General features: G+C 46.5%; 1 protein-coding gene across 13 annotated transcripts in view; it reads right to left on the bottom strand.

Moving 5' to 3' along the window:
- Positions 1-19,212, bottom strand: part of LOC149127796 (centromere protein U-like) — a 133,193-nt gene that overhangs the window by 15,564 nt on the left and 98,417 nt on the right. For 3 of the 13 annotated variants that reach the window (XM_089325599.1, XM_089325597.1, XM_089325595.1), the window contains exons 4-7: positions 15,942-16,047; positions 13,785-13,845; positions 13,156-13,380; positions 3,360-3,429 (exon numbers count right to left, since the gene is read on the bottom strand). In XM_089325599.1, the coding sequence (XP_089181725.1) occupies positions 3,360-3,429; positions 13,156-13,380; positions 13,785-13,845; positions 15,942-16,047 (462 nt within the window). Of the gene's footprint in view, positions 1-2,813; positions 3,228-3,359; positions 3,430-13,128; positions 13,381-13,784; positions 13,846-15,941; positions 16,048-19,212 lie in introns of those variants that run through there. The other 10 variants (XM_089325594.1, XM_089325596.1, XM_089325600.1 and 7 more) reach the window with 6 other exon arrangements.

The following is a 19,212-nucleotide window of genomic DNA, read 5'->3' on the forward strand; positions in this document are numbered from 1 at the left end:
AGTATGTGCGTGGGAGGAAAAATGTATACACGCCCAGTACTGCATCAATTCCTGTGGCTGCCATGTAACATCACAATATCCAATCCAATGTAGGCATGGAACCAAGTAAGGGAGACAAAGAGGCTAAAGCCGTATCTAAGGAAACAGCCCTCTTTGTTCTGGGCTTAGGCTTTTAGATAAGAAATTCCACCTGGGCCTTATGCTGGCATAAATAATAAAAAGACTACTTCCTACTAAAAGCCTTGGTGTCTTGTCTCTGTGCACGAATCCTGCTACTGTAGGTGCAGAAGGGTCTCATCGTAACTGAAGCTGACATTTCTGTCACTCATAATGGACTGTCTTTGAACCTTTCTTTCACTGTTTCTTCTCCGGTAAAAATCCATAATGCCACCTGCCCATTCCTTCTACCGGGCTGGCAGTGTGTGCATCCCCCCATGTGCTACTGCTGTTTGAGTCTCACCCTGTGCCTTTCTTCATGGTCTCTGGATGAGCACAAGCCCTTGATTTTATCAGTTAAACTTATTCATTTCCTTTACAGTTAACCTTTTTGTGTCTTCTGTAAGAATTCAGAGTCATACACTCCTGTACTTTCTCTAAAAGTTGTCAGATCATACCTCCCACAAATGAAGTCTTCTCTCCACTTGAAACGACTGTCATGTGGGTGGGAGACAGAGGGCATCAGCTGGGCTTCCCGCGCGGGGACATGGCCACAGCCCTTCCCCATCTCGTCCTGCATTCAGCAGGTTTGCAGAGACGCACGGGGCACCTTCCCTTCTCTCCTTCCACGTCACTGTCGCAGGCTTAGAGTGGAGGGTTCCTTAAGTGGCTGTTAGGCTCACCCGGAAAATCGCCTGGAACTAGGCCTTAACTGCTTCTTGCTTGTCTCCACAGGAATGTTTTTCTCTAGTGACTGTATTTCCCTGGTGGTTGTAGGATTATCCTGGTTGTGATCTTGAAGAGCTAGTTTTGTCAGCCTTCTTTTCTACAGGTTTATATGCTACAGTCAGGGATAGAGTGGAGACGTATCTCCTTTGCATCTATTTTAAATTTATTTCCCGTGAAGTTGCTCATTCTATTCTTAGTCAATTCTACACTGCAGGCCGGCGCCTCAGCTCACTAGGCTAATCCTCCGCCTGCGGCACTGGTACTCTGGGTTCTAGTTCTGGTCAGGGCGCCAGATTCTGTTCCATTTGCTCCTCTTCCAGGCCAGCTCTCTGCTGTGGCCCGGGAGTGCAGTGGAGGATGGCCCAAGTGCTTGGGCCCTGCACCTGCATGGGAGACCAGGAGGAAGCACTGGCTCCTGGCTTCAGATTGGCGCAGTGCGCCGGTCATAGGGGCCATTTCGGGGTGACCAATGGAAGGAAGACCTTTCTCTAACTCTGCCTGTCCAAAAAAAAAAAAAAAATCTACACCTTAGCTTCTAGTGGGTGTGTAAAATCACACAATCACTTTGGGCATATGGTTTTTAACATTTGGTCATTTCTTGTAAAATTAAACATATACTACCCTAGGACTCAGCAGCTCTACTCTTTATATTTTCCCAAGAGAAACCAAAACACGTGTTAACAAGGAAATGTGTGAGAGAAGGTTCACGGCAGCTTTATTCATGAGGGCCAAAACCTGGAATCCAGTCAGCATCCATCCGTGAGCACCGGCGGGGCTGTGGTGCAGCGGTGCAGCAGAATGCCACACACGACAGACATCACACACAACACCAAGGCGGACCCACAGCAGAGCACATGCTGTGGGAGTCCATCCATGCGAAATCCCACACCAAGCAAGGCTAATCTATGGTAGAAAACAAGAGCGCCAAAGTCCCTGTCTCTGGGAATGTGAAGAGGGGACAGGCATCAAAGGGAACAGGGAAATTTCGGGAGGAATGGGAAGCATCTTTATGTTAATAGTGGTTTGAGTTACACAAGTGTTTGCATTTCCCAAAATTCAGCTATTATATACCCAAGATCTAGGCATTTCACTGTATGCACATTTTACATTAACAGAAAAGAACTAGGGGGGCAGTGTTGTGGTACAGCAGGTTAAGTCTGCTGCATATAAGCACCAGTTAGAGTCCCTGATGGTCCAACTTCCTACCCAGCTCCCTGCTAATGTGATAGGAAAGCCATGGAGGGTGGCCAAGTGCTTGGGCCCCTGCCACCCATGTGGGACACCAGGATGAATCTCCTAGCTCCTGGCTTCAGCCTGTCCCAGCACTGACCATTGTAGCCATTTGGACACTGAACTAACAGAGGATGTCTTTTTCTCTCTCAATCTGTAACTCTGCCTCTCAAAATCTTTTAAGATTTACTTATTTGAGAGGCAGAGTTACAGAGAGGGAGAAACAGAGAGAGAGAGAGAGAGAGAGAGAGAGAGACAGAGAGAGACAGAGACACACACACACACACAGAGAGATCCAGAGAGAGAGAATCTTTTATCAGCTGGTTCACTCCCTGAATGGCTGCAATGGCTGAAGCTTGGCTGATCCAAAGCCAGGAGATTCATCCTGGTGTCTACATGGGTGGCAGGGGCCCAAGCGCTTGGCCCATCTTCTACTGCTTCCCCAGGCCATAGCAGAGAGCTGGACCGGAAGAGCAGCAGCCAGGACACGAACCAGTGCCCATATGGGATGCCGGTGCCATAGGTGGAGGCTTAATTTACTACACCAAAGTGCTGGCCCCAAATAAATCTTTAAAAAAAAAAAAAAGAAAAAGAAAAAATGGTAAACAAGCATAGAACTCTGGCTAATGATGTATACATTGAAATAATTCAAAAGAAATGTACTAATGTCAAATTTATTTTGAAATGCATTAAAGAATTAAATGGATTAATGGACAAAGTAACAACTCAAGTGTTAACTGTGAGATCCAGATAGTAGGTGAATATACACAGTAAAATTCAGTTTGTTGTATGTTGAAAATTTTCACAACAAAACATTAAAAATAGTTACCTCAAAGTCACACATGCCTCATTTTTCAAAGTAGCAGTAACAATTTACTGTTTTCACCAATCAGCACTTTTTTCCATTACATCTTTGACTAAGTGACAAAGTATCATGCATATTCTGGGGCAGACATTTGGCAGTTGGTTTATTTGCTGAGAGACCCACACCCCATACTCAAGGGCCTGCGTTCCAGTCCCAAGTCGTAGTTCCGCCTTCCCACTGATGTGCACCCTGGGAGGCAGCAGGTCATGGCTCCGCTAGCTGGGTCCCTGGCACACACGTGGGAGACCTGGAACGAGTTCCTGACTTCAGTCTTGCCCAGCCCTAGCTGTTGTAAGCATTTGGGGCAAGGGAATCAGCAGAAGGGAGGTGGCTCTGCATAAGTAAATAAACTACAAAGAAATAAAACACCATCCTGTACCTGAATCTCCAGCTTCATTGCTTGTTTTTTTCCTTTTGCCACGAGACATAGTCTCCTTTTTCTGAGTTTCCTATAAAAATTATAAAGCACATGTTTTTATTGAAGAGGTATTCATTCTTAAAACATAAGCCTTAAGATGACTTAGCAAACACAATCAGTATTTTAACTATAATTCCTTAGTTCTAAATTACTTATATCAATTATCTAAATTCGTTTAAGAAAACATTACCAAAAAATTAAATTTTCACAAGACTTTGAGTGGACTTTTAACAATCATTGCGAGGGAGAAAGTGGAGCTTCCACTGTGTAAGATTACAACGTGCAGAATCAGGTCACATTTCTGTTTCCAGCTATAAGGAAGTAACGTTCTTAAAGCTCTTACAGGGGAAAAACCTCCGTTCCACCCCTCTAGGTTCTCTGGTTGAACTACAAGTTAAGTTGACATGTAAGACAGAAGAACAAGAGAGAAACCTCACTGAACTGTTGCCATAACACAGTGGGCATTCCCACACAGGATTCCCACAAGAAACGAAGGGCCAGCTAACTGAAGCTGGTGCAGCGTCCTGAGCGCAGAAGGGGGTAGGGGCTGCTGTGGGTGGTCGCCAAGTAAGTTGTGGTAAGGGGAGGGGAGGAACTGTATGGTCAGTCCTGTAGATGAAAACCCCTCAGGTGGGGCCGGCACCTGCAGTTCCAGCATCCCATATGGGCGCTAGTTCGAGTCCTGGCTGCCCCCTTCTGATCCAGCTCTCTGCTATGGCCTGAGATAGCAGCAGCAGATGGCCCAAGTCTTTGGGCCCCTGCACCCGCGTGGGAGACCCAGAGGAGGCTCCTGGCTCCTGGCTTTGGATCGGCCCAGCTCCAGCCACTGTGGGCATCTGGGGAGTGAACCAGCAGATGGAAGACTCTCTCTCCCTCTCTACCTCTCTGTAACTCTTTCAAATAAATAAAATAAATGTTTAAAAAACAACAACAAAAAAATCCTCAGGTAATAAAGGCACTTGAGTGCACCGGGGCACACTGGAGAGGTGACTGGCTTGGTTTGAAGATGGATCCTGTGAGCCAGCTGCCTGACTAGGACCTGTGGGCTGATGCTGGGAGTGGAGAGCAAGCCCCTAGCTTACAACTACACAGGGAACAGGTGCCTCAGTGCTGCAAGTGCAAGCACTGAATTCTACCAACAACTGAGTACCCTCGCTCTGAGTCTCTGATGAGATTTCAGCCTTCTGAGATCCTGAGCAGAGAATCCAGCTAAGGCGAGCTCGGACTCCTGACCTACAGAAATTGAGAGACCATAAATGTATGTTTGAAGCCACTAACGTTCACGGTAATCTGGTAGGCAGCTGTTGAAAACAAATAGAGAGGTTGAGTTCCACTGAGGTAGAGAAGCTGGGAAAACACCTTAGGCTTTCCACAAATTGAACCTCACAAAAGTTAAAAAAAAAAAAAAGCTGATAAAATTCATGATGATCAGCCAATAATCAAGCTACCTGCCAGAATAAAAGTCAACACTATTCACAAGCCGATACAGAAATTGGAATCTCACAACCTACCATGTCCATTACACAACTGAAAACTACTAGACTGAAAATGTCACACGGTGGAGACCAGAGTTGTGACAAGTGGGGTAAGCCACTGCCTGAACTCCAGCATCCCACATCAGAGTGCTGGTTCCAGTCCCAGCTGCTCCACTTCTGATCCATCCGTGCTATTGTGCCTGGGAAAGCAGTGGAAGTTGGCTCAAGTACTTGGCGTTCCTGATCCTTGTGGGAGACCAGGGTGGAGTTCTTGGCTGTGACCAGGCCCAGCCCCAGTCACTGTGGCCATCTGAGGAGTGAACCAGCAGATGGAAGAATCCTGTCACTCTGCCTTTCATGGGAATAAATCTTAAAAAAAAAAAAAAATCACACAGCAAAACATGACTCATAAAGACAGAAAAAGTATGTATTAGAAACCAGCCTGGGGGCTGGCACTGTGGCACAGTGGGTTGACACCCTGGCCTGAAGCACCAGCATCCCATATGTATGCTGCTTCTAGTCCCGGCTGCTCCTCTTCTGATCTACTCTGCTGTGGCCTGGTAAGTCAGTAGAAGATGGCCCAAGTGCTTGGGCCCTGCACCCGCGTGGGAGACCTGGAAGAGGCTCCTGGCTTTGGATCAGTGCAGCTCCGGCCGTTGCGGCCGACTGGAGAGTGAACCATCAGATGGAGGACCTCTCTCTCTCTCTCTCTCTCTCTCTCTCTGTGTGTGTAACTCTGACTTTCAAATAAATAAATAAATCTTTAAAAGAAACCAGCCTGAAGAAGGCCACGGTGGATTTAGTAAACAAACACTTTAAAGGAGTTATCATGTTACTTCACAAGTAAAAAAAAAAAAAATAGTCTTAACTAAATAGGAATCGCATAGAAATATAAACTATATAAAAAAAGCAAATTCCAGAACCAAACATCTTACATCTAAAGAGAAAAAGAATCTTATTGGATGGTACATTTTCTTCTAGTGGTTGCTGTAACATATTACTACAAACTTAGCGGCTTAAAAACTGAAATGTATCCTCTGACAGTTTTGAAGGCCAAGTGTGAATCCCTTCAGTGCCCCAAAGTCAGGGTCTGGGCAGGACAGCACGCCCTCTGGAGACGTATGGGAATACTCACTCCTCACCTCTTCCAGCTTCACCCATGGCCACTCCAATCCCTGCCCCCTTCACATCCACTGTTCTGTCTGATCTCCTCTGCCTCTCTTATAAGGATACCTCTGATGACATTTATGGCCACTCACAACAGAGGAGAACCTGGAGTTAAGATGTGGATAGATCCAGAAGTGCCAATATCTGTTTGATAGGTATTCCAGAAAAAGAAAATAAAGAGAACAGTGCAGAGGACCTAATAAGAGAAATAGTTGAAGAAAACTTTCCAGAGCTGAAGAAAGATTCAAGTCTTGAGATGGTCAGTGCACACCGAATACCCAGTAAGATTGATGAAAACAGAATCACTCCTGACACATCTTGGTGAAAATTTGCAATTCCAGTGATAAAGAGAAAATCATAAAGGTTTCCAGAGAAAGGAAAGAAATAACCTACAGAGGAACTAGAATCAGGTTGACTGCAGACTTATCATTGGGCACCCTGGATGCTAGGAGTAAGTGGGCCAATATCATCAAAGTTCTGCAGGAAAAAGGCATTAAGCCGAGAATCTTGTATCCAGCCAAATTAGCATCTGATTTTGAGGGTAAAACAAAGGTGTTTTTCGATATTGAAGAATTCAGGACATTTGTTTCTTGTGTATCCCCTTTGAAAGAATTACTGGAGAATGTGCTTAGTAATCTAGAATGACTCCCAAGACACACATGCCGTGTGCTTTCCTCCTGCCCACACACACCACATCATGTAAAGCACCAGTCTGTACTCAGAAGGATGGACAGCCAGTGGCCTACTGGACCTGGGCGGGAAAGAAAGGTCAGGCGTTGTCTTTGTGTTGCTGTAGCCAAAGGATCCATTGAGTGGGTTTCATGACAGCCATCTGCCTGTACAGGGGGAGACTGCTGCTGGTGGGAGGGGAATCATCAATGGATGGGAGGGGGAGGGCAGGCTTGGGAAATGGTGACAGGAGACTCCTGTCACAGAGGGGTTTGAATAGATTTTTAATTTTCATAATGTGAATCTTCAACCTTTACATTAAAACTTAAAATATGCTTCATTTGCTGATTTTTGTAAGAGCGCCTTTTATCTTACTGTCTACAGTCTAATCACATTTACATTTTATTGTATAAGCCCATCCATGGCGAGATCAAATCTTTGCCAAGTGCTTTCTCTTTTTATGACCTACACTTAAAAAATGTTTTAAAATTTGAGGGGCTGGCACTGTGGTATAGTATGTTAAGCCTCTGCCTGTGGTGCTGGCATCCCACATGGGTGTCTGTTCAAGCCCTGGCTGCTCCACTTCTGATCCAGCTCCCTGCTAATGGCCTGGGAAAGCAGCAGAAGATGGTCTAAGTGCTTGGGCCCCTGCCACCCACATGGGAGATCCAGATAAAGCTGGCTCCTTGCCTAGCCGTAAGTGCCGAACGACTGGATAGAAGATCTGACTCTCCTCCTCTCTTTGTAACTCTTTCCAATAAATAAATAAATTTTAAGGAAAACAGAAAAAAAAAAGATGTGGATATATATTTTGGGGGAAGGAGCACAATTCTGCCCATGACATATGGGCTTATTTGCAGATTATAAAGGGCAAAATAATGGCCAGTAAACTTGAAAATACCAAAAAGTTTATCTAATTTGCAGATCAGAGAGAAAAGAGATTCCAAAAAATATGATCAGAGTCTCAGAGACCTGAATACAAATACTCAATGACCTAAAATACATTGAAGTTCAAAAAGAAGACAGCGAGAATGGGGTAGAAAAACTACATTTGAAGAAATAATGGCTGATAATTTCCTGACTTACAGATCTGAGCATCTCAGCAAACCTCAAGCAAGATAAATAATATGATGATCTATCCAGGTATACCATGATTGAAATGTTCAAAACCGCCGGCGCCACGGCTCACTAGGCTAATCCTCTGCCTCCGGCGCCGGCACTCCGGGTTCTAGTCCCGGTTGGGGCACCAGTTCTGTCCTGGTTGCTCCTTTTCCAGTCTAGCTCTCTGCTGTGGCCCAGGAAGGCAGTGGAGGATGGCCCAAGTGCTTGGGCCCTGCACCTGCATGGGAGACCAGGAGGAAGCACCTGGCTCCTGGCTTCGGATTGGCACAGCGCGCCGGCCGTAGTGACCATTTTGGGGGTGAACCAACAGCAAAGGAAGACCTTTCTGTCTCTTTCTCTCTCACTGTCTAACTCTGCCTGTCAAAAAAATTAAAAATTAAAAAAAAAAAAAAAGAAATGTTGACAGCAGCCAGAGGATTCAGACATTGTAAATACACATGAGAACCACCAACAAACTCCTTGACTTCTCATCAAATTCAGCTGAGAACCAGCCGGAATCAGGAGACAACAGAATGACATCTTCAAAAAGCTGGAGGAAAACTGTCAACTCCTAATTCTACATCAAGTGACATATTCTTTAAAAATAGAGGTGAAATAAAGATACTTTCAGATAAAATCTAACAGGCTGTCACCACCAGACCAGAAATAAGAGGAATGCTAGGAATGCTCCATAGGCTGAAGGGAAAAGATGAAACTCAGATCTGTAGGAAGGTGATAAGAGAACTGGAAAGGAGAAGTGAGAGGGCAAAAGTAAAAAGATGACACATTTTTTCTTCTTATCATTTCCTTAAAAACACTGCCTCAATCAAGAATGACAGTATTTGGGCTGGCGCTGTGGCATAGGGGACTAAGCCCCCGCCTGTGTCACTGCATCCCACATGGGCACCAGTTCAAGTCCTGGCGGCTCCTCTTCTGATCTGGGAAAGCCGTGGAAGATGGCCCAAGTGCTTGGGCGCCTACACCCACATGGGAGACCCAGAGCTCCTAGCTCCTCATCAGCTCAACTCTGGCTGTTGTGGCCATTTGGAGAGTGAACAAGTAGATGGAAGATTTTTCTGTCTCTGTAAATCTGAAACTCTGCTTCTCACTCAAATAAATAAATCTTTAAAAAAATGAATATTGTGAGGTCAGATTTACCATCTATAAGTAAAATATGACAAAAATAGTACAGAGGATGGGGGATGAATAAATGAAATTATACTGTTATGTAATTACATTATATAGTGGGAAGAAATTGTCAGCTATGAAGTAGGATATACAAGGATGACAAAGTAACACACTGATTCCAAATAGATTGCTAATTTAAGGATGTGTGTGTATGGGTACACACACACACACACACGTAATATTTTTTTAAGAACCTGCAAGAGAACCCCCATCTGCTGGTTCGCTTTCCAAAGGCCTGCAACAGCTGGGGCCTTTGGAAAGGACGGATCACTGGAGCCATCACCTGCTGCCTTCCAGGTACTGCACTGGCAGTAAGCTGGAGTCAGGAGATGGCAATCAAGCCCAGGTACTCCCAGGTGGCACATGGGCATCATAACTGCTAACCCAAGTGCCTACTTCCGAGGATGCATTTTTTTTTTTTTAAGATTTACTTATTGGGGCTGGTGCCGTGGCTCACTTGGTTAATCCTCCGCCTGCGGCACTGGCATCCCATATGGGCGCCAGGTTCTAGTCCCAGTTACTCCTCTTCCAGTCCAGCTCTCTGCTGTGGCCCGGGAAGGCAGTGGAGGATGGCCCAAGTGCTTGGGCCCCTGCACCCACATGGGAGACCAGGAGGAAGCACCTGGCTCCCGGCTTTGGATCGGCATCGCTCCGGCCACAGGGGCCATTTGGGGAGTGAACCAACGGAAGGAAGACCTTTCTGTCTCTCTCTCACTGTCTAACTCTGTCAAATAAAGAAATTTTAAAAAAGATTTATGTATTTATTTATTTGAAAGGCAGAGTTACAGAAGTGCAGAGGGAGGGAGGGAAGGAAGGAATAGGGGAGAGGCAGGGAGAGAGGGAGAGGCAGGGAGAGAGGGAGAGAGGGAGAGAGGGAGAGAGGGAGAGAGGGAGAGAGGGAGAGAGGGAGAGAGGGAGAGAGGGAGAGAGGGAGAGAGGGAGAGGGAGAGAGGGAGAGGGAGAGGGAGAGGGAGAGGGAGAGAGGGAGAGAGGGAGAGAGGGAGAGAGGGAGAGAGGGAGAGAGAGAGAAAGAAGAGAGAGTCTTCCATCTGCTGGTTCACTTCTTAGATGGCCGCAATGAACAGAACTGCACCGATCTGGAGCCAGGAGCTTCTTCCAGATCTCCCATGTGGATGCAGCGGCCCAAGGACTTAAGCCTCCTTTACTGCTTTTCCAGGCCATAGCAGAGAGCCAGATGGGAAGTGGAGCAGCCCAGATTCAAACTGGCAGCTATATGGGATGCTGGCATGCAGGTGGCAGCTTTACCTGCTACACCACAGCGCCGGTCCTAAGGATGCACATTTTTAATCTAGAAGTGACTGCTAACAAAAAAAAAAAAAAAAAAAAAAAGCATGGCTCATAAGCTAATAGAGAAAATAAAGCAGAATATTGAAGAATATTCAATTAATCAAAAATTAGCAATAGAAGGACAGAAAAACAAGAAATGGAAAATACTAAGATTGAGTTGAATATCTAAAATTATATAAAAATGGATTTTTAGAGAATTGGTGGGACAGGAGATACAAATGGAAAATAAACAGCAAAATAGTTGACTTAAACCAAACCATTTCAATAATTACATTACAAGCAAATGAACAAACAATCCAATCCAAAGGCAGAGGCCATCAAACCAGGATAAGGACTTGCTGCCTGAAGTCCTTTTTAAATTTAAAGACAAAAACAAATTGAAAATTAATGAATTAAAAAGTTTACCATGCAAAGTAAGCTTAAGAAGGCTCTTGTAGCTATATTAAGATCTCACAACATAGATTTTCAAGATTTCATAATAATACTAGAAGCCGTTCATCAGAAAGACACATACTTAAATAAACACACAATTAGAAACAGCTTTATATGGAGTGGAATGGTGGTTCCCAGAGGCTGGGGAGAGGCGGGAGTAGGGAAGTACTCATTCAAGGGTACAAAGCAGGGCCCGTATAATGCATCCCACAAGGGTACCAGTTCGAGTCCTGGCTGCTCCACTTCTGATCCAGCTCCCTGCTGATGTGCCTGGGAAAGCAGCAGAAGATATCCTTACTACTTGGACCCCTGCACCCATGTGGGTGACCTGGATGAAGCTCCTGGCTCCAGGCTTTGGCCTGATCCAACCCTAGCTGTTGTGGCCATTTGAGGAGTGAATCAGTAGATGGAAGATCCCCCTGTCTCCCTATTTCTCCCTTTCTCTAACTCTGCCTTTCAAATAAATAAATAAATAAATAAATATTTTTTAAAAAAAGGTACAAAGCTTCAGAAAGACAAGAGAAATAAGTGTTTGAGATCTATCACACAGCCTAATGACTGCAGCAAATAACAATGTATATCTCAAAAATAGCTATGAGAAATTTCAAATGTTTCAGTACAAGAAAGGGTAAGTGTACAGGTGGATGGATATATTACCTTGAGCTAATCATTCACAATATATATATATCAAAACATCACATGTATCCCATAAATAATTTAAAATAATATATAATGATAAAAAGCTTTAGGGGAAAACAAAGCTTCAAGTTCATAACACAAAACTTCAAAGAACTAAAGAAAATTCATCACGTTATGGTGTTAAAAAAAATCTATGTATCTGTCAGATCAAGTAGACTATGACGCCCCTCATCAAAAAACAAAATGAAAAAACCCTCCAAACAACCAAAGCAGGAAGGACCCACAGCATCTTAACTTCACCATCAGCCAACTCGACGTCAGCTGACTTTCAGAACACCATGCCTGACAACTGCAAATTCAAGTCACAGGGATGTTCACCGAGACAGACCTAGTAAGTAAGAGGCAGAACATGCATAGCGCAGGGGCCTATGTCGTGACACAGCAGGCAAAGCTGCCACCTACAATGCTGGCATCCCACATGGGTGCCAGTTCCTGTCCCAGCTGTTCTACTTCCGATCCAACTCCCTGTTGATGGCCTGGGAAAAGCAGTGGAAGATGGCCCAAGTTCTTGGGCCCCTGCCACCCACATGGGAGACCTGGATGAAACTGCTAACCCCAGTTTCAGCCTGGCCTAGCCATGGCAGTTGCAGCCAATCTGGGGAGTGAACCAGTGGATGGAAGGATGGAAGACCTCTCTCTCTCTCTCTTTCTGGGGAGTGACCCAGTGGATGGAAGATCACCCCCGCCCCCATTCTGCTTGTCTCTCTGTAACTCTCTGAAATAAATGAAAAAGAAATAAGAAAATATATTGATATTTCCTCGTACATGCAGAAGGAAATTCTGGAAGAATATGTAAGAAACTAATTACCTATGTGTACATTTAGTGAGTGGGAAGGTGGAGAGTGGAAAATGGGGTAGCAGGAACATTTTACTATTCTGTAACATTTTTCCAAACATGACATGAATTATTTATTCAAAATGTTAAACCAAGTGAGTACAGTGACATATTAACAACTTGACCAAAATATGTCAAGGATCTTAGAACAAATTCTGAGGAATTTTATCAGAATTTTTTTTAAGGAAATGATCAGGGGTGCACACCAAGATTTAGCTACAAAAGGCTTCATGAAGGCACTTAAAAACTGTCTAAGTACAGTTATTCATTAATAAGAGTAATTAAACTGCGGCATATCCGTGGACAGAATGTTTTGCATGTTTTAAAAAATATTTCTTTATTTGAAAGAGTTACAGACAGAGGTAGGGAGAGAGAGAGGTCTTCCACCCACCAGTTCACTCCCCAGATGGCTGCAAGGGCCAGAGCTGAGCCAGGAGCTTCCTCCCATATCAGTGCAGGGGCCAACAGCTGGGCCATCTTCTGCTGCTTTCCCAGGCACAACAGCAGGGAGCTGGCTCGGAAGTGGCGCAGCCGGGACCTGAGCTGGCGTCCGTATGGGATGCCCGGGCTGCAGACTGGGGCTTTGACCTGCTGTGCCACATTGGCGGCCCCTGTTTGTGTCTGTTAGAAAGGCACTGTGGGGTACTTCATGACCAGTGCGGGAGCCCACCGAGGGTGAGAAATGCCCAGCCGTAGGGCTGAGGATCCCCGAGGCTAGTTTGGGGCTGCAGAAGCGGAGGGGAGTTTGATGTTCTCTTCTAGATTTCCTAAAACATGTTTATCAACAGAAGAATGTAACATTCATCGTTTGAAAGAACAGAAGGAAGTAAAGAAAATACACCATTTTCCAGTAAACCTTTTCTATCCCACGGGGCGGCCTCACCACGGCCGGGGTCCCTCCGTCCGCAGGTGCACCGCTGCCACGGCCGCCTCCCGCCTCGGGCCTCTCTGACCGCGGCCGTCTCTCGGGAAGCCCCGACGGCGCCCCGGCCGGAACAGTGTCACACCGTCGCGCACCGATTCTCTCTGGTGACTGAACTTTTCTTCGTATCTCACTTTCTCCCGAGCTGTCAGAGCCATCGCTAAGGGGCTTACATCTTCTTCCTGGCTGCGAGAAGCAAACAGCGTCACGGGTCTGGAAAACACGACCGCTCACCCTCCTGGCGGCAATGGCGCCACGCTGCGGAGCGAGCTTCTATAGCCCAGGGAGATGGCAGCTGAGCAGTGGACAGAACAGGAAATCTACAAGCCAGAGCTCCACGTCAACACTCCCCACCATCCCCTCTGCCGCTGAGGCCCCAGCCCCAACACGGCGCGCCACCGCTCTGAAAACTGGCAGAGGCGTCTGCACCGTGCCTTAACGAAAAGCACTTCAGGTTTTAAAAACTCACTTTTAGCCCAAAAACATCCTCTGGAACATAGCGCTTTATGAAAACTGCCGCCACAGAACACTCTCCACAGTCAACTGGAGTGTGAAATGCCTGTCGGAGTCTGAAGAACAGGCGCACGTACCTTTGTGGCTCTCAGTTTTACAGACGCGCTTTCACTTGCTTCACTTGCAGAAGTGCTCAAGCTGTAGGAAAGAACAAGCCATCAGTATCTTGCACACATTCGCACACGGTTCTACGAGCTGCTCCCCCGACACGAGCACCGCTCAGTTTACTCTGGGGCTAGCCAGTTTGTCACGGGCAGGCCGGTCGCCTTCCTAGTTTCATTGGCCGCCTCCCAGACCCAGCCACATTGGTTTGTCCCAGGCGGGCAGACGGCAGCGCTCCAGGGCTGCTGCAGTTTGGTCATGTCCGAGAACTGCGCCTTCCTCCAGGTTACCAGGGCCGTCCTCTGTACCAAAAGCTAATCCACTAGACTCAACTCTGGTGATCCAACAGGGAATCTCCTCTTTCGCCCTAAAAGTAACCCTGACTTCTGATGGAAGGTGAGAATTTTCATCTTTTCATTCAATACAATCCATCAAACACGTAACATCAACCACAAATGCACTCACTTTAAAACTGAGGCCTCAGGTGGGCGTTTAGGCTAATGATGACTATGCCCAAATTCCACACCTGAGGACCTGGGTTTCATACCTGGTTTCTGAGAAATGCTGTTGGCCTCTCTGTAGTGGGTGCGTCCCTGCTGCCCCAACTTCCTTTTCTGTTTACCTGCATTACTTACCCAAATGATGTCTCTTGTTGGGACTTGACATGACACCAAAACCAAGGTTACCGAGAACAGTCTCTGGTTAAATGCAAAGAACGCTCGTGCTCAGGCCTCGCCTCACGTGCTTCTCAGCTGCATTTGACCCTCCTTACTTAATTTCTCTCCCTCCCTCCTCTCTCCCATTTCCCTCCCCCCACCTCACTCACACACACACAATTCTGTGAATAAACACTGCCCTGGTTCTCCTCTCTCTTTTCCAGCCACTTTCCCCCTCTCTCCTCTACAACTTCCTTCTCTACTCAGGCAGTAGATGCCATGGCCTCTTATGGGTTAGTCCCAGGCCCTTGCCTCCTCTCAGGTTAGCTTCATACCATCCGCGTGCAAAGAACGTCTAACTTAAGCTCAGCCCTGTGCTCTGAGTTCCAGACTCAAATACACAGGGTCTCTGACATCTCCATGTCAAACTGATGATCTGCCCACACAACTCCATGTCCCAGCAGCCCGTATCTTAGTCAATGGCACCATCATCAATCCATTCAAGCAGGCAAGGAATTCAGGAGTTACCACCGGTAGCAACTCGTCCCGTGCTGCGAAGTCAGCACATCACTAAGTCTTGCTCATTTGCCTCCTACTTCTCAAGTCCATCCACTTCTCTCCACCTCTGCCGTGATGACCTGAGTCTACAGCATCCAAACTGGGCTCCCTATGCCATTCTTGTCTCTCTCAAATCCACTTGCCAGACAGCAGCGAGGCTGGTAATTTTTAAATGTAGATCCTACCATGTCATCCCCTACTTAAAACCCTCCAACTGCTCTTAGGATAAGGATAAAACTCTCTTTACCAAGTTTACGAGAGAGAATTAGGATGGCTGCACATTGTAAAAAATATATTCCCAAAATGGCTCGGATAAGACACTTGTCTTTCCTTCTTGGCCAAACTCCAGAATAATTTAGGGCTGGTGTAGTAGTCCCGTTATCAGGAGACCCAGGTGCCTTGTATCCATTGCTCTCTCAGTACACCGCCTCACGGCCCAACATGGTTGCTCGGTCTTCACCACCACATCCCATTCTAACCAGGAGGAAGAAGGATGGAAAACAGAAGAGCACAATCCTCCCCACAAAGATACTTTCAGAAGTGAGACTCCATTTTAGCTAGAATCTAATCACACACACACACATCTCAGCTGCAACAGCACGGAGACAGTATGTTTAGAATTCTGACAGCCATGTGTCCAGCTAAAACCATTCTATTACTAGAAGGGGGAAAAATATTCCTATTACTACAGCAGAAGAAAACAAACGAGACCACTACAGGCAGGTATTCTGGGTCATTCAGGTGTCAATTATGTTAATTACAAAAATTATTATAGGTAATGCCAATTATAGAGAAATTAGTTTTTAATGTTCACATTCTCAAAATAAATGTCAAAACTTGGGTTTTATTAGCTTCTAACTTGAAGAACTTCCCAGAAATCTCAGAGCGTGAACCAACAATAGCTTGACGTAACCCTACCTTTCTTTCGTTGCTTTTCCTGGAGGAGTTGAAGGGACAGATGACCCACAGTGTTGGGAGAGTTCTTCTTCATCAGCATATATAGCAGTGCTGTGTAGGGGAGGATCTATACAAGACCAAAAATGTACAACTTCAGTGGTCTATGTGGGCAGTGTCCATTCCCTGATACTGGAGTACTACACCGTCTGTGTTTAAATGGTTAACAAAACCAAAATCAGTCCTACAGGCCACTCCCAAATGCTTTTCCATATCACTCCCCTTCCTCTCTTTCACTCTGGGTTGCTAGAGCCTTTGAATGGCATAAAAAGTCACCTCGATTGAAGAAGATGACCAAAGAACTTGTCCTGGTAGAAAGGCATAGAAAGGAGATGCTTGGAGGAGGGAGGATGCTCTGGCTGCCCAGGAAAGGGGAGTACAGGAGACCTCGGTGCACTAGGCTGGGCTTATGGTGGTAATGAACTTGGCAGGGCAGTGAGGTGGCCAGAAGTGCTGCAGGGGGAGGGGGTCCTGGTAAGACTCAAACTACTATTTCTTCAGGCTCAAATTTTAGCACACCAGTGCAAATGCAAGCAAAATTTTCCAGACATACAGGTGCTTAAATAATGAACTGTCAATTGCATAAGTTATTTTTTGGGGGGGAGGATTAAAATGTTTATTTTGGAGCAATGAAAAATCTATGCATAAGCAGAATATTCAGAAAGCTCACAGGAAACATTTTATAAAATATGTCCAGGGGCAGCACTGTTGCGCAGCGGGTTAATGTCCTGGCCTGACATGCCGGCATCCCTTATGGGCGCCGGTTCAAGACCCGGCTGCTCCACTTTCGACCAGCTCTCTGCTATGGCCTGGGAAAGCACTGGAAGATGGCCCAAGTCCTTGGGCCCCTGCACCTGTGTGAGAGACCCAGAAGAAGCTCCTGGCTCCTGGCTTCAGATCGGTGCAGCTCTGTCCGTCACAGCCATCTGAGGAGTGAACCACCAGATGGAAGACCTCTCGGTGCCTCTCCTCTGTGTAACCCTGACTTTCAAATAAATAAAATCTTTTAAAAAATTATGTACATATTTCAATTTTTTGTGCCAAGTTAATCTTTTGTTTCCCACTACCTTCTGAAGATATGTGTGTATGTGTACAAATATGTAGACAGACAGACATAGCATGGGGCAAGACAAACTGACCATCTTCCCCACCCCTCCCCCAATCCCTTGAGATAGTCTCCCTTCTACAATACATGTTTATTCTGGTCTGTGCTGGGCCACACATGGAAAGGGAACCTCGTCCAACTTGCGTCCTCACTGAGGAGGGCAACATTCCTCCATGCCCCCATCTCACGCCCACTCCAGGGTCTGCCTCGGGAAGTGCTGCAAGGCTGGGGTGCAGTCAGGCTCCAAGGTCCTGCCTGTGGTCCTCAAACACGGGGTGTGACTACCTGAGCTGGAAGCCCAGGTAGCAAGGCTCTGCCGGCCAGGGGAGAGTGGTAGGTGAGGGGAAGGACAGAGCCTAATACAGCACTTGCCTTCCCCCGCCCCCTCCAGTTTTGCTGCTTCCAGCAGGCATGCAAAGCCCAGGCGGAAAACCAGGAACCCGAGGAGGGGAAAGAGGAGAGATGGAGGCAGGAGAGAACGAGGCTGGGGGCTCAGGTCAGGCAGGTCAGGCCAGCGCTGGGGCCCCAGGAGCGGGACGGGAATCGTGACTGGCACCTCTCTGCTACCTGACAGATGAGGGTGAGAAGGGCAGCGGCAGTGAAGACGCATGCTCAGGCAGCGAGAGTGAACAGGAGAGGGGTGACAGGGACGAGGCGAGTGACAAGAGTGGCAGTGGCGAGCAGGAGAGCCCAGGCCTCCTGGGACAAGCAGATGATCTCTGGCTGCGATGCCGATCTAGAGGACGATGCCAACTCTGACGAGCACGATGAGCCTGTGGTGCAGTGACAGTGACTCGGACAGCAGCAGAGACGCAGGTGCTTAGCGGAGTCACAGGCAGAGCGCCAGTCCCCGCCCCCGTGGCAGGGAGCACTTGGCCCAGGGGGACAGCAGTGAGCCTGCAGCCTCTGACTCCAAGGAAGCTGACAGTGCCTGAGCCCCAGGGCTGGCACAGGCACCGTTACTGATCAGCTGCACAAGAGTGAAACTAGCAATGGACTCTCTACTCTCTTCACCAGGAAAGGAGTTATTTACCCTGCTGCTGTGAATAACAACAAAACAACAGACAGATCCCAAATCTCCAAGTGGAACCATTCCAACTGAATGTTTACAACGTAATAAAACCCAATTGAAAAACAGGCAGAGTTTGAATAGACAGTTCTTCAAAAAGGATGTTCAACTGACCAATAGGAACATTAAGAAGATGCCTAATAACTACTAGTCATTTAGGAAATGCAAATCAAAACCACATTAAGCTATTATGTTGTATCTCTTAGTATAAAAAACAAAGTAAGTGTAGGTGAGGATGAGCAGCAGTTGGGACCCTGTGCACTGCTGGTGGGAATTTGAAATGCTGCAGTCACTGCACAAGACAGCACAGCATGTTCTGAATACAAACACAGCACTCCTGTATGAACCAGCCACTCCACTTCTGGCTATGTTCCTAAAGAAGTGAAAGCAGGTTCCAGAAGAGAGAAATTGCGCAACCTTGTAAATTACAGCATTATTCACAACAGTCAACAGGTGGAAGCAAACCAACATCCATCAACAGACGAATGGATAAATGTGGTACATACATAGGATGGAATATTATTCAGCTATAAAAAGGAAATGCTGACATATGTTACAGGAGGGATAAACCGTAAAGACATTACATTAAATAAACTGGCTACAAAAGGGCAAATATTCTATGATACCTCTTATAACAGGTGTTAAAGCAGTCCAATTCATAGAGAAAGAAAGTAGAATGGGAGTTACCAAGGGCTGGGACAAAGGGAGAAGGGGGAATTGTGGTACAGGGTTTCAGTTAGGATAGATGAGAAAATTCTGGAGATGGATTGTCATACAGTTATACAACATAAATGCTGATAGTGTTTTCAAGAGGGCAGAATAGGAAGGCAGCTTACTGCTCTAGTCTAGATGAAGATGGTTAAGAAAAATAAAGGTGAGAGGCTGCAACCTCAGGGCACAGTTAGGGAGAAAAAGGCAGAAGAAACCATTAGAGGGACACTGTGCATCTACGTGGAGGGTGTGGATGCACACAACTCAGGACCCCAGCGACCAAGAGCCTCAGCACCAGCTTTGGAGTGAGGAGACACCAGACTGCTGCAGGCCAAGCCACTGGCAAGAAG

Source organism: Oryctolagus cuniculus, chromosome 2, assembly GCF_051225735.1.
Source record: "Oryctolagus cuniculus isolate XC-2025 breed Fujian yellow rabbit chromosome 2, ASM5122573v1, whole genome shotgun sequence".
Taxonomy (NCBI): domain Eukaryota; kingdom Metazoa; phylum Chordata; class Mammalia; order Lagomorpha; family Leporidae; genus Oryctolagus; species Oryctolagus cuniculus.